The sequence below is a fragment of the Asterias amurensis genome, chromosome 19, assembly GCF_032118995.1.
Source record: "Asterias amurensis chromosome 19, ASM3211899v1".
Taxonomy (NCBI): domain Eukaryota; kingdom Metazoa; phylum Echinodermata; class Asteroidea; order Forcipulatida; family Asteriidae; genus Asterias; species Asterias amurensis.
This window is the reverse complement of record NC_092666.1, coordinates 6102427-6118815: the sequence shown is the minus strand read 5'-3', so window position 1 is coordinate 6118815 and position 16389 is coordinate 6102427. Positions and strand designations below refer to the sequence as shown.

Here is a 16389-nt window from a genome sequence, read left to right as displayed (position 1 = left end):
GAATTTTGTGAGTTTGTGTTTTTGTTCAAAAATTTAAAAAATCTGTGATGCCGGCATGGGTAAATTTTTCAGATTTGGGGTGAACAAATTTTCGGTGAATTTATGCTTTCAAATGATACAGAAGATACTCCTGCAGACATTTTATCAGTGCGGACTGGGTAAATTAGCAAAAGTTTGAGATTTATTAAGAATTTTGTGAGTTTGTGTTTTTGGTCAAAAATTTAAAAAATCTGTGATGCCGGCATGGGTAAATTTTTCAGATTTGGGGTGAACACATTTTCGGTGAATTTAGTCTTTCAAATGATACATAAGATACTACTGAAGACATTTTATCAGTGCGGACTGGGTATATAAGCAAAAGTTAGAGATTTATTACGAATTTTGTGAGTTTGTGTTTTTGGTCAAAAATCCCCCAAAAATTGTGATGCCGGCATGGGTCGATTTTTCAGATTTGGGGTGAAAAATTTTTCAGTGAATTTATGCTTTCAAATGATACAGAAGATACTACTGAAGACATTTGATCAGTGCGGACTGGGTATATAAGCAAAAGTTAGAGATTTATTAAGAATTTTGTTAGTTTGTGTTTTTGGTCAAAAATCAACAAAAAATTGTGATGCCGGCATGGGTCGATTTTTCAGATTTGGGGTGAACAAATTTTCGGTGAATTTATGCTTTCAAATGATACAGAAGATACTACTGCAGACATTTTATCAGTGCGGACTGGGTAAATTAGCAAAAGTTTGAGATTTATTAAGAATTTTGTGAGTTTGTGTTTTTGGTCAAAAATTTAAAAAATCTGTGATGCCGGCATGGGTAAATTTTTCAGATTTGGGGTGAACACATTTTCGGTGAATTTAGTCTTTCAAATGATACATAAGATACTACTGAAGACATTTTATCAGTGCGGACTGGGTATATAAGCAAAAGTTAGAGATTTATTACGAATTTTGTGAGTTTGTGTTTTTGGTCAAAAATCCCCCAAAAATTGTGATGCCGGCATGGGTCGATTTTTCAGATTTGGGGTGAAAAATTTTTCAGTGAATTTATGCTTTCAAATGATACAGAAGATACTACTGAAGACATTTGATCAGTGCGGACTGGGTATATAAGCAAAAGTTAGAGATTTATTAAGAATTTTGTTAGTTTGTGTTTTTGGTCAAAAATCAACAAAAAATTGTGATGCCGGCATGGGTCGATTTTTCAGATTTGGGGTGAACAAATTTTCGGTGAATTTATGCTTTCAAATGATACAGAAGATACTACTGCAGACATTTTATCAGTGCGGACTGGGTAAATTAGCAAAAGTTTGAGATTTATTAAGAATTTTGTGAGTTTGTGTTTTTGGTCAAAAATTTAAAAAATCTGTGATGCCGGCATGGGTAAATTTTTCAGATTGGGGGTGAACAAATTTTCGGTGAATTTATGCTTTCAAATGAGACAGAAGATACTACTGAAGACATTTTATCAGAGCGGACTGGGTATATAAGCAAAAGTTAGAGATTTATTACGAATTTTGTGAGTTTGTGTTTTTGGTCAAAATTCCCAAAACAATTGTGATGCCGGCATGGGTCGATTTTTCAGATTTGGGGTGAACAAATTTTCGGTGAATTTATGCTTTCAAATGATACAGAAGATACTACTGCAGACATTTTATCAGTGCGGACTGGGTAAATTAGCAAAAGTTTGAGATTTATTAAGAATTTTGTGAGTTTGTGTTTTTGGTCAGAAATTTAAAAAATCTGTGATGCCGGCATGGGTAAATTTTTCAGATTTGGGGTGAACAAATTTTCGGTGAATTTATGCTTTCAAATGATACATAAGATACTACTGAAGACATTTTATCAGTGCGGACTGGGTATATAAGCAAAAGTTAGAGATTTATTAAGAATTTTGGTAGTTTGTGTTTTTGGTCAAAAATCAACAAAAAATTGTGATGCCGGCATGGGTCGATTTTTCAAATTTGGGGTGAACAAATTTTCGGTGAATTTATGCTTTCAAATGATACAGAAGATACTACTGCAGACATTTTATCAGTGCGGACTGGGTAAATAAGCAAAAGTTAGAGATTTATTACGAATTTTGTGAGTTTGTGTTTTTGGTCAAAAATCCCCAAAAAATTGTGATGCCGGCATGGGTCGATTTTTCAGATTTGGGGTGAACAAATTTTCGGTGAATTTATGCTTTCAAATGATACAGAAGATACTACTGCAGACATTTAATCAGTGCGGACTGGGTAAATTAGCAAAAGTTTGAGATTTATTAAGAATTTTGTGAGTTTGTGTTTTTGGTCAAAAATTTAAAAAATCTGTGATGCCGGCATGGGTAAATTTTTCAGATTTGGGGTGAACAAATTTTCGGTGAATTTATGCTTTCAAATGATACAAAAGATACTACTGAAGACATTTTATCAGTGCGGACTGGGTATATAAGCAAAAGTTAGAGATTTATTACAAATTTTGTGAGTTTGTGTTTTTGGTCAAAAATCCCCCAAAAACTGTGATGCCGGCATGGGTCGATTTTTCAGATTTGGGGTGAACAAATTTTCAGTGAATTTATGCTTTCAAATGATACAGAAGATACTACTGAAGACATTTTATCATTGCGGACTGGGTAAATTAGCAAAAGTTTGAGATTTATTAAGAATTTTGTGAGTTTGTGTTTTCGTTCAAAAATTTAAAAAATCTGTGATGCCGGCATGGGTAAATTTTTCAGATTTGAGGTGAACAAATTTTCGGTGAATTTATGCTTTCAAATGATACATAAGATACTACTGAAGACATTTAATCAGTGCGGACTGGGTATATAAGCAAAAGTTAGAGATTTATTACGAATTTGCTGAGTTTGTATTTTTGGTCAAAAATCCCCAAAATATTGTGATGCCGGCATGGGTCGATTTTTCAGATTTGGGGTGAAAAAATTTTCGGTGAATTTATGCTTTCAAATGATACAGAAGATACTACTGAAGACATTTTATCAGTGCGGACTGGGTATATAAGCAAAAGTTAGAGGTTTATTAAGAATTTTGTTAGTTTGTGTTTTTGGTCAAAAATCCCCAAAAAATTGTGATGCCGGCATGGGTCGATTTTTCAGATTTGGGGTGAACAAATTTTCGGTGAATTTATGCTTTCAAATGATACAGAAGATACTACTGCAGACATTTTATCAGTGAGGACTGGGTAAATTAGAAAAAGTTTGAGATTTATTAAGAATTTTGTGAGTTTGTGTTTTTGGTCAAAAATTTAAAAAATCTGTGATGCCGGCATGGGTAAATTTTTCAGATTTGGGGTGAACAAATTTTCGGTGAATTTATGCTTTCAAATGATACAGAAGATACTACTGCAGACATTTTATCTGTGCGGACTGGGTATATTAGCAAAAGTTTGAGATTTATTAAGAATTTAGTGACTTTGTGTTTTTGGTAAAAAATCCCAAAAAAATTGTGATGCCAGCATGGGTCGATTTTTCAGATTTGGGGTGAACAAATTTTCGGTGAATTTATGCTTTCAAATGATACAGAAGATACTACTGAAGACATTTTATCAGTGCGGACTGGGTAAATTAACAAAAGTTTGAGATTTATTAAGAATTTTGTGAGTTTGTGTTTTCGTTCAAAAATTTAAAAAATCTGTGATGCCGGCATGGGTAAATTTTTCAGATTTGGGGTGAACAAATTTTCGGTGAATTTATGCTTTCAAATGATACATAAGATACTACTGAAGACATTTAATCAGTGCGGACTGGGTATATAAGCAAAAGTTAGAGATTTATTACGAATTTTGTTAGTTTGTGTTTTTGGTCAAAAATCCCCAAAAAATTGTGATGCCGGCATGGGTCGATTTTTCAGATTTGGGGTGAACAAATTTTCGGTGAATTTATGCTTTCAAATGATACAGAAGATACTACTGCAGACATTTTATCAGTGAGGACTGGGTAAATTAGAAAAAGTTTGAGATTTATTAAGAATTTTGTGAGTTTGTGTTTTTGGTCAAAAATTTAAAAAATCTGTGATGCCGGCATGGGTAAATTTTTCAGATTTGGGGTGAACAAATTTTCGGTGAATTTATGCTTTCAAATGACACAGAAGATACTACTGCAGACATTTTATTTGTGCGGACTGGGTAAATTAGCAAAAGTTTGAGATTTATTAAGAATTTAGTGACTTTGTGTTTTTGGTAAAAAATCCCAAAAAAATTGTGATGCCAGCATGGGTCGATTTTTCAGATTTGGGGTGAACAAATTTTCGGTGAATTTATGCTTTCAAATGATACATAAGATACTACTGAAGACATTTTATCAGTGCGGACTGGGTAAATTAGCAAAAGTTTGAGATTTATTAAGAATTTTGTGAGTTTGTGTTTTCGTTCAAAAATTTAAAAAATCTGTGATGCCGGCATGGGTAAATTTTTCAGATTTGGGGTGAACAAATTTTCGGTGAATTTATGCTTTCAAATGATACATAAGATACTACTGAAGACATTTAATCAGTGCGGACTGGGTATATAAGCAAAAGTTAGAGATTTATTACGAATTTTGTGAGTTTGTGTTTTTGGTCAAAAATCCCCAAAAAATTGTGATGCCGGCATGGGTCGATTTTTCAGATTTGGGGTGAACAAATTTTCGGTGAATTTATGCTTTCAAATGATACAGAAGATACTACTGAAGACATTTTATCAGTGCGGACTGGGTAAATTAGCAAAAGTTTGAGATTTATTAAGAATTTTGTGAGTTTGTGTTTTTGACCAAAAATCCAAAAAAAATTGTGATGCCGGCATGGGTCGATTTTTCAGATTTGGGGTGAACAAATTTTCGGTGAGTTTATGCTTTCAAATGATACAGAAGATACTACTGAAGACATTTTATCAGTGCGGACTGGGTAAATGAGCAAAAGTTTGAGATTTATTAAGAATTTAGTGAGTTTGTGTTTTTGGTCAAAAATCCAAAAAAAATTGTGATGCCGGCATGGGTCGATTTTTCAGATTTGGGGTGAAATTTTTTTTTGTGAATTTATGCTTTCAAATGATACAGAAGATACTACTGAAGACATTTTATCAGTGCGGACTGGGTATATAAGAAAAATTTAGAGATTTATTAAGAATTTTGTGAGTTTGTGTTTTTGGTCAAAAATCCAAAAAAAATTGTGATGCCGGCATGGGTCGATTTTTCAGATTTGGTGTGAACAAATTTTCGGTGAATTTATGCTTTCAAATGATACAAAAGATACTACTGAAGACATTTTATCAGTGCGGACTGGGTAAATGAGCAAAAGTTTGAGATTTATTAAGAATTTAGTGAGTTTGTGTTTTTGGTCAAAAATCCAAAAAAATCTGTGATGCCGGCATGGGTCGATTTTTCAGATTTGAGGTGAACAAATTTTCGGTGAATTTATGCTTTCAAATGATACATAAGATACTACTGAAGACATTTTATCAGTGCGGACTGGGTATATAAGCAAAAGTTAGAGATTTATTACAAATTTTGTGAGTTTGTGTTTTTGGTCAAAAATCCAAAAAAAATTGGGATGCCGGCATGGGTCGATTTTTCAGATTTGAGGTGAACAAATTTTCGGTGAATTTATGCTTTCAAATGATACAGAAGATACTACTGAAGACATTTTATCAGTGCGGACTGGGTATATAAGCAAAAGTTAGAGATTTATTACGAATTTTGTGAGTTTGTGTTTTTGACCAAAAATCAAAAAAAAATTGTGATGCCGGCATGGGTCGGTTTTTCAGATTTGGGGTGAACAAATTTTTCGGTGAATTTATGCTTTCAAATGATACAAAAGATACTACTGCAGACATTTTATCAGTGCGGACTGGGTATATAAGCAAAAATTAGAGATTTATTATGAATTTTGTGAGTTTGTGTTTTTGGTCGAAAATCCAAAAAAAAATTGTGATGCTGGCATGGGTCGATTTTTCAGATTTGGGGTGAACAAATTTTCGGTGAATTTATGCTTTCAAATGATACAGAAGATACTACTGAAGACATTTTATCAGTGCGGACTGGGTAAATGAGCAAAAGTTTGAGATTTATTAAGAATTTAGTGAGTTTGTGTTTTTGGTCAAAAATCCAAAAAAAATTGTGATGCCGGCATGGGTCGATTTTTCAGATTTGAGGTGAACAAATTTTCGGTGAATTTATGCTTTCAAATGATACAGAAGATACTACTGAAGACATTTTATTAGGTCGGACTGGGTATATAAGCAAAAGTTAGAGATTTATTACGAATTTTTGTGAGTTTGTGTTTTTGGTCAAAAATCCAAAAAAAATTGTGATGCCGGCATGGGTCGATTTTTCAGATTTGGGGTGAACAAATTTATTTATTGAGAATTTTGCGAGTTTGGATTTTTGGTCCAAAATGAACAAAATCGACCATACCGGTATGGTCAAATTTTCAGATTTGGGGGTCAAAAAAGTTTTGATGATTTTATTGTCCCAATTGATACAGAACGGACTACTGAAGACATTTGATCAGTTGAGACTGGGTAAACAACAAAAATGTTTAGATTTATTGAGAATTTTGTGAGTTTTGATTTTTGGTCCAAAGTGAACAAACTTGGTCGTAAAACTTTCATCTATCATCGCTGATTTTAAAAGCGTATAGCGTTTAGGAGGCCCAAAATTTTAGACCCCTTTAAGGCTCACAGGGATGCCTTTAATAGTTTATTGAAGTAAGTCTTTGACATTTACCAATAAGGCAACAGGGGAATTCAATAGTCCCCGTGTCCATTTCACAAAGACATGACTACGACTACGAGTCCTAACGTAAGACTAGTCCTACACCTAGGAGATACACAAAACGTGTGGCTAGTCTTAAGTTAGAATGAGTAGCTCGTCCTAACGCAAGATAAGTCTAGTCTTAACTCTTTGTGAAATCCACCAAAGGTCTTTTCAAGAAGAAATTCAAGCCTACCTTCCATCCTGGATGAGCCAACTGGGGGATCGCGTTGTCAGATCTTTGCCACATCACATTCCATCTCAAAACCTCGTTTCTTATCCATCATGTACATATAAAAACCATTGCACTGCTTCTTCTTCTTGTTCTTCTTCTTCGGTGGCATATTTCTATCGAGGAAATAACACTCCACAGGCAGTACAGCAAATGTGATGAGAAAAGAAGAGAAATTTGACAACTTGTTGCAGTTCTCACACTCACATGATATACCCGGGTTGTCTACAACAGAAGTTGTTTCGTACACAAGCTACTCATGGGGTCGAACATTTTGGATACGAAACCAAGTTGTTCTTTTGGTATTTAATGATGGAGCGTGTGGACTGTGTTAGTGCAACAACACAACAAAGAGGGCGCTATGCTAGTTAATGGTGGTAGTTTGCACTACACACAGACTTTATGATTGGTCTGTTTTAAACCAAATTAGAGCAGGTACATTGCGCGTAAGTTAATAACATAGATATATTATTTTAGTTCTGTATCTATGGTTAATAACCAAATTAGACCAGGGCCCATTTTCATAGCGCTGCTTAGCGGCCGATTTTTTGCTTACTGTGCAATTTCTATTTCATAGCGCTGCCAACCGTAAGCACACGAAAGGGTATGCTAATCTTCCGGTGCTTACCGCACGAACATAAATGACATCACAATGCAAATCCACGGTAAACACGCAATAATGGCCGCCCGTTTTTTTCTGCTAACCTGTGAAATACGCTAAGGCTTAAGCAAATTTTTCTGCTACAGAAAGCACGCAAACTTGCTTACCGTTAAAAATGCTATGTCAGATTTTTGGCCGATTTGACCCAACAATATTGATATTGATTTGATGGGGGTCGAGAAAGTTACAAGCTTTCGTCCGAGCCGTGCTCGTAAAAGTCCGCCAATTATTAGTAGCAGTGATAAAGTGGTCAAAATTAGTTTTTGTCGAGATCCCGACAATATCACGTGACCAATTCTTATGTGTTTTATAAAAAACGTTTTCAATATTTGTTTGTCATGGTTCCTGACCATTAAAAGTAAAAGTTAAACTTTTTTTCGTTCCTGCGCAACCAGCCAATCAAAGTTCAAAGAAAGGAAGTTGTTCCTTTTCACTGTTTATGGAAACAGAAACTAGATGAGGACGTAGAGCTATATATATTGACTAGAGCGCTAACATTCAGCTTGTAGCTGCGATGTTTGAATGTGTTTTAATAAACCGATAATAATAACATCCCGCTAAACACGCACTAATGTTTTGAAGCCGTGTGGGCGCATAGCTTTATATAACTGACATACAGATCCTTGTCATTTGATTGGTGGAACTTACTTCACGTGACATTCACTATTACTCCATTCCGCACCGGCGATCAAAAAGACCTATTCGCCTATGGGGAATAGCATTTCCCATTCAACAGTTAGAATCATTCTTGTTCCCAATGTTTTTAAGCAGTACAGCGCCGCCGCGCCGCTGCTAAAACAAAGGAGCACCTGCGCAAAAGGTTGTGATCCGATTTGTGCATTGTTGCCGCTCCGCGGCGCTATATGAATATTGGTTGTCAGTAATTTGTGTGATTTTTCATAATGTTATACTTTAAAAAATACTTCAAATGACAAGGATCTATGTCAGTTATCTAAAACAAATATTGAGTGGCTTTAATTCGTGGAATGGAAGGAATAATTATTACCGCTCGGTAAAATTTGGACTGTTCCATTTCACTCGGCTTCGCCTCGTGAAATGGAACAGTCCAAATTTTACCTTGCGATGTTATTCCTCCCATTCCACTCGGAGCCACTCAATATTTGTATAATTCTTTTGATGAGAACTTAGATATAGAATTAAAACATTCTATAGATATGGATGAGAATGGAGAATAATTATAGACAAATCCAGGCGTGCAAGTGCTGGGTGCCGCGCGCCACGATGCGGTGTGTCTTTGTGCCTATTTTTGTGCATAAAAAAACATGATAAAATCGTTCTTTTTCACTTTTTAGGGAAATTGAATGTCTTCCTCTAACAATCTATGCAATTTACCCTGACATGGTTTACATGATACAACGATGTACTACATTCTTGATAATTTTGTTGTTTAAATTAAGCACAAAGTAAAATACTGAAATTCTGACAAAATGTAACGCATTTTAGCGACTTTTATGCAGTTTACGTGTCTTTTTCCTCTAACTCACCCAAGACATTCACCGTTTTAAGATGATTCGGTTTCTATTTAGTTGCAAATATTGGTCAGTGGGCGCCGCGCGTCACTGCTGCGGTGAACTTGTGCCTAATATTTTGTGCACAAAGACACGAGAAAATCGTTTCCCTTCTCACTTTATATGGAAATTTAACTTCCTCGACAATCTATGTGATTTCTTTGAGATGGCTGCATGTATGACGATTTAATACATTCTTGATTTTTTTTTTAAATTAAGCACAGAGTAAAATACTGAAATTGTGACAAAATACTCTGCCGATGTCAACTATAATTATATGCAGTTTCCGCGTCGCTGTACCTAAGACAAGCACCGTTTTCAAGATGATTCGGTTTCTATTTAGTTGCAAATATTTGTGGTCAGTGATCTTCATTAGTATATCATGATGTCCTGGCAAGGACATTGTGTAAGGCGTTGAGGATAAAAATTTACTTCCATAAAGTGTGAAAACAAACATGATTTCCTCATATCTTTCTGCACAAAACTAGTCACATGTACACCGCAGCAGTGGCGCGCAGTGCTCAACACCAGTGCGCCGCCCGGTGCGCGCCTGGATAGACCTTATGCACATGACGTCACTTCAGTAGGGCGCCCTCACCTACAGGTCAAAAGGAGGTTGTTCAATGTGCAATCCTGTGCGCCGCGCGTACAAATCTGTGCGTTTCGATTGTTTCGTCACCGTTTTTTCACCAAGGTGGCCGCTGGATGACGTCAATGCATAAGGTCCATTGTGGATTTTCGAGAATCATAGGCCGAGTTCGGGCGGTGTGTTCTTGGGTGCTCGCGAGAACAAGACGGATCGCTGTTCTTGTTTCATCCGCTCAAACGACGATGTGATAAAAGCGCCACGAAAAGAGGTTCGGTACTGGTCATGTGACAATATGGTTCGTCAGTTAAATAGGATGTTGTTTAACAGTTGGAAACCCGACAGTAGAAAAGAGACCACACTTTCATTATTTTCTTTGGGATGACTATTAACTTTCAACTTTAAATTTAACAATCTATTTGAGAGTCATTTTGCATCTAATTTACTTATTCTCTTGATGTTGTGCTGCCATTTTGTAAAGTGTTGTTCCCGAAACCCCCGATGAAAGGTGGTGTGTGATCTAGTGTTCCGAGTGAATCATTCTCGGGTCATATTCTCATCGTTCAGGCGTGAGAACAGCGCACTCGGGCCAAGAACACACCGCCCGAACTCAGCCATCATGTTTGGGTACACTTTTGGGGTACTTTTTCTTTTAACACAATCCACAATGTCTGGTTCTGGTGAGTAACTGCACAGTCTTCACATATCGGGATGTACTGAGCAGCAACGGTTTACATGAAGTGAGCCCCCCTTCCCTGATAATGTTACCGATATCCATAGCTTGAAGTTTACTCTAAAAAATACTAAATAGTTGTGTCCACATGTTTACGCTAAACTTAGGCTACGCACTTTGAAGACAATGGTGCTAAAACGAATCCCTCAAAAATTTATTCATATTACTTTCTAAGGTGCTGTAGTTTTTCAGATAATGAGGAACAATGTAATGAAAACGTGGTCTATTTAAGTATGGTATAGAATATAGACTGGACTACTACTTTAGCTTATATGATCGTAATTAACTCTACTGCCGCGGAGTCAGTTCTGAAATGGTCTCAACGTTTCGACTAGCTTGCTCTAGCCATCGTCAGGAGACTGAAGAGGTAAGAGAAGAGTGGGCTTATTTATAGGGGTTCAGAGGATCCAGTGTAAGTCAATCAGTGCTCTGATTGGTTGTGTGGTTGGCGGGCTCATAACTTTATATAAATACTAAATAATATCGTACCCTTGCGGGTACAACCATGTATGTCTGTTGGCGATGTGGTCTCGGATGTTTCTAACAGTTTACTCTGTTCGTCTTTAGTAGAATGGCTGAAGACAAGAGTACTCTTTTCGAAAAGTCAAGACCACACCGGCTCTTTTCAGAGCCAACACTCCATCACAAGAGATATAACATGTTTGTATACTCGCAAAACTACTATAACAGGATTTAGGGTTACTTCGCATTCAAGTTTGTTTAAAAACCAGTGGCAAATTAAGTTGGTGGGGGCAGGCTTGAAAATATATATAAGTAAAAACAAAAAGGGGGAGGGTGGGGATGTGCGCCCGGCCCCTTCCGGAGGGGGGGGGGGGGTGGTGGGGACAGCCCCCGGCCCCTTCCTATTATGGCCCCTTGCCTGCTTGCACATGCAGCGATTGTGCCACGCTCACCATTTTGGTGGTCAAAATTGGTTTACTTGTAAACGCCGCCGCGTTGCCTAAAATGCGCACTTCACTGAATAAAGCGCTGTTACATTGTCCACCTGTGGCACATCCAAGGTTGTTCAGAAGATGACGTCAGGACTCAATTTAGTAGAGCTGCTAAGCACAAACGTTTGCTTAGCATGAAATTTCTTCCTTGATAAAAACAGGATTACCAACAAACATTCCATTTGTTGCATATTGCTTGTTACTGTATTCAGCTGATGTTTGCTCATCCAGCCTGAAAATCATTTGGAAATTTTTGTTGGTAATCCTGTCTTAAATTGAGGCAGGAATTTCATGCTAAGCTAGAGAAATATGTAAGAACACAAGGGTTCCAAAAATGCTTGAAAAAAATGCGTAACTCTTAATGAAATTATAATTGTTGGGCGCGATCGGTCAATCTGCGCGATCAACCGATCGCGCTGCGCTATCGACCGATCGCGCTGCGCTATTGAAATATCTATTGGTCGCGCAGCAATCGGTCGATCGCGCAGCAATCGGTCGATCGCGCAGCAATCGGTCGATCGCGCAACAATCGGTCGATCGCGCAACATTCGGCAACGAACATGCGCGATCAACCGATCGTGCGGGAATGGCTCGGCGCGATCGGCCGATTGTGCAGGAATGATTTTGCGCGATCGGTCGATTGTGCAGGAATGGTTATGAGTGATCGGCCGATTGTGCAGGAATGGTTTTTGCGATCGGCAGATTGTGCAGGAATTGTTTGGCGCGATGTAACATTGATTGTAACTGCAAATCAATCGTAGTGTGACGTCACTATATAAATCACTATGGTGATACTGAAAATTTGTCCTGCTATGAATTTTATTGCTTTGAGAAATCGCCCTAAGGAATAGTTTACCTGCACGATCGGTCGAACGCGCGAAACCATTCCTGCACGATCGGTCGATCGCGCAAACCCATTCCTGCATGATCGGTAGATCGCGCAAAACTTTTCCCTGCACGATCGGTTGATCGCGCAAAACTTTTCCTGCACTATCGGTCGATCGCGCAAACCCATTCCTGCACGATCGGTAGATCGCGCAAAGCCTTTCCTGCGCGATCCGCTGATAACGGGAAAAAATACTCGTAGCGCAATCGATCAATCGCGCAAAGATGTCATTGCGCGATCGACCGATTGTTGCGCGATCGGCCGATTGTGCAGGAATGGTTATGAGTGATCGGCCGATTGTGCAGGAATGGTTTTGCGCGATCGGCCGATTGTGCAGGAATTGTTTGGCGCGATCGGCTGATGTTCAGGGGCCGAATTCACAAAGATGTAACATTGATTGTAACTGCAAATCAATCGTAGTGTGACGTCACTATATAAATCACTATGGTGATACTGAAAATTTGTCCTGCTATGAATTTTATTGCTTTGAGAAATCGCCCTAAGGAAAAACTTTTCCCTGCACGATCGGTTGATCGCGCAAAACTTTTCCTGCACAACATTGATCTTAATTTGATCGTTCAATAGCGCAGCGCGATCGGTTGATCGCGCAAATTGACTGATCGCGCCCAACACAATCAAACTTTAACACACAAGCATTTTAGGACTTACGGATTTCCTTCAAACTGAAAATATTTCAAAATGTTGATCATTTAATGTTGTAAAGAATACCAAAATTTTAATACAGCATTTTACAGTAAAATTGAAATGAATAATAACGAGTTAAAATGTACTAAAAAAACCCAACAAGTTCTAGATGACTGATATGAGATGATACATGTATATGCCAGATCAAATAATCACATAACTTTAAAGCATTGTACAATTTGCCTTTTGATATGAGATTTAATTGATATTTCAATTGGGCTTAGTTTAGATAACTTCTGTGGAGACCAACGAAAGGAAAAAAACAAAACCAAAGGATAACAAAACGTTTCCACGTGGAAATTTAAAAGATCATGCAAGGAAAGTTTTTGTATACAACGCTATAGGATAAGAATGTTCCGCAAGGATGCGTTTTGGAGAATGTTTGTGTGAATTTAAGACACTGGACATTATTGGTAGGGCCTAATTACTAAAAATAATTATTAGCATAAATCCTTACTTGGTAAATGAGTAATGGGGAGAGGTTGATAGTATAAACAATGTGTAAAACGGCTCCATCTGAACTTGTAGTTTTCTAAAAAAAGAAGTAATTTTTTCAGACCTCAGATTTGGAATTCGAGGTCTCGAAATCAAGCATCTGAAAGCACACAACTTCTTGTGGCCATGGTGCGGACAAGGTTCTTCGACGGCCAATTCAGCTCAAATTTTCACAGGTTTGTTATTTTATGCATATGTTGAGATACACCAACTGCGACTACTAGTCTTTGACAATTTACCAATAGTGTCCAGTGTCTTTAAAACAATAATAAGTCAAGACAGTTGGAATGTAGTCTAATCTTCCATGATTTCAAGCCAATCATCAATTTGCTGATCAATTTGATTGTTATTTGTATTCAGTGTCGACAGATTCATTAATTGTCATTATTAATTTGTCTTCTACATTGGGAATGGAGGTACGATGATTACAAATGTTTTTAGGTCTTTCTAGATTTTAAAGAAAATAAATATTAAACGAATAAAGCAAGGATTACTTCTAACCATTTAGGGGATCCCCAAATAATCCTTATCTGTTTTTTTTTTAAAAGACATGGTCAAAAAGAAATCTCCATCACAAACATTAAAGATTACTTTGAAGAACTATTAAAGATCGCCTATGTACAATGAGATCCTTATATCAAGTATGTAAAAGCACCACAACATTTTTTGTAAAAGTCTCTCCAAAAATAGTTTTGGTTAATTGTTTTCAGTTTACTTGTTTACAATATTTCAAAATATAGCCTGTTTATAAAGGCACATCATAACTTAGAGGTGCAGGTATAACTTAAATGTGAGTAATCTCACATTATATATATATTTATATATATATGTTGGGCGCGATCGGTCAATCTGCGCGATCGATTGATCGCGCTGCGCTATCGACCGATCGCGCTGCGCTATTGAAATATCTATTGGTCGCGCAGCAGTCGGTCGATCGCGCAGCAATCGGTCGATCGCGCAACAATCGGTCGATCGCGCAACAATCGGTCAATCGCGCAACAATCGGTCGATCGCGCAACAATCGGTCGATCGCGCAACAATCGGTCGATCGCGCAACATTTCGGAAACGAACATGCGCGATCAACCGATCGTGCGAGAATGGCTCGGCGCGATCGGCCGATTGTGCAGGAATGATTTTGCGCGATCGGCCGATTGTGCAGGAATGGTTATGAGTGATCGGCCGATTGTGCAGGAATGGTTTTGCGCGATCGGCCGATTGTGCAGGAATGATTTTGCGCGATCGGCCGATTGTGCAGGAATGGTTATGAGTGATCGGCCGATTGTGCAGGATTGGTTTGGCGCGATCGGCTGATGTTCAGGGGCCGAATTCACGAAGATGTAACATTGATTGTACCTGCAAATCAATCGTAGTGTGACGTCACTATATAAATCACTATGGTGATACTGAAAATTTGTCCTGCTATGAATTTTATTGCTTTGAGAAATCGCCCCAAGGAATACTTTACCTGCACGATCGGTCGAACGCGCGAAACCATTCCTGCACGATCGGTCGATCGCGCAAACCCATTCCTGCACGATCGGTAGATCGCGCAAAACTTTTCCTGCACGATCGGTTGAGCGCGCAAAACTTTTCCTGCACTATCGGTCGATCGCGCAAACCCATTCCTGCACGATCGGTAGATCGCGCAAAGCCTTTCCTGCGCGATCCACTGATAACGGGAAAAAATACTCGTAGCGCAATCGGTCAATCGCGCAAAGATGTCATTGCGCGATCGACCGATTGTTGCGCGATCGACCGATTGTTGCGCGATCGACCGATTGCTGCGCGACCAATTGATCTTAATTTGATCGTTCAATAGCGCAGCGCGATCGGTTGATCGCGCAGATTGACCGATCGCGCCCAACATATATATATATGCAGCACCATCGTGTGGAAGACAGCCGGGAATCAAACCCTTAAAAACGTTTGTTTAATAATAGCACACATATCACCATGACAACACCTGGATAGAGGATAAGAACAAATACTGATTATTAGCCAATGTTTTGTATTGCTCCTTTAAACTGAGAGAGGGTTTTTCAAAAATAAAATAATTACAACTGACAAACACTGCCAGGTAGTTAATTCATGGTTGTGCAACATTAAAGCATTCTTACAAGTTTAATCTTGTGTCAAATATTATAAACCAGAAGGGAGATCGCCAACATAGGGCTAGACAGCTCAGTTGGTAGAGCACCGACACGTTAATCCAGAGGTCGTTGGTTTGAGTCACACTCTAGTCATTTTTTCTTTGATTAATATAGCCCCAAATCAAGTTTATATAGAGTAAGTTTTTTTTAAATACATAAACCCTTACAATCACATTATAATGATCAATTGTTCCTGCCCAGCATAATGTTCACATGAATGATTCTAACCACACAAAAAATAATTTACAGCATGTTATCGACTTGGCCCTTTCGTGGCAGAACAGCCCAATCCGAAAATGTTTGTTTCTTATATAAGACCATTTCTGGGTAAATTGAGAGTGTATTTTCATTTCAAAGTTTCACGGGCATATAATTATACTAATGTATGCTTGTTCAAAAAAACATGTCGTATCTTGGCCCCTTTTTACACTTTTATCCCATTTTATGGCAACACGGCTTAAATTTGTACTTGCTTTTCTCAAAAGTGTAATGTCTACAAGGCTATCGACAACCTTGCCCCTAGTTAACTTTCTGTCATGACTCAACTCTAGAACACTGGTTCCGCTGAACACAAACCAAGACTGCGCTCCTCCACTGAGCGGACCCGGCTTGTTGTCCAAAGATCGTACAAGAAAGCTGGTGACATGACTTTCACATCTACCGCGGCTCGTCTTTGGAATGAACTTCCGAACAGTTTTCGTGAAGCGCCGTCTTTGTCTGTTTTCAAGCGGAAATTGA

General features: G+C 38.0%; 1 protein-coding gene across 1 annotated transcript in view; it reads right to left on the bottom strand.

The window, feature by feature from the left end:
• LOC139951547 (kielin/chordin-like protein) overlaps positions 1-7140 on the bottom strand; it is a 92173-nt gene extending 85033 nt beyond the window's left edge. The window contains exon 1 of the mRNA XM_071950488.1: positions 6917-7140. Within this exon, the coding sequence (XP_071806589.1) occupies positions 6917-6970 (54 nt within the window). The 5' untranslated portion in view covers positions 6971-7140. The remainder of the gene's footprint in view (positions 1-6916) is intronic.
• Positions 7141-16389: the final 9249 nt, after the last annotated feature.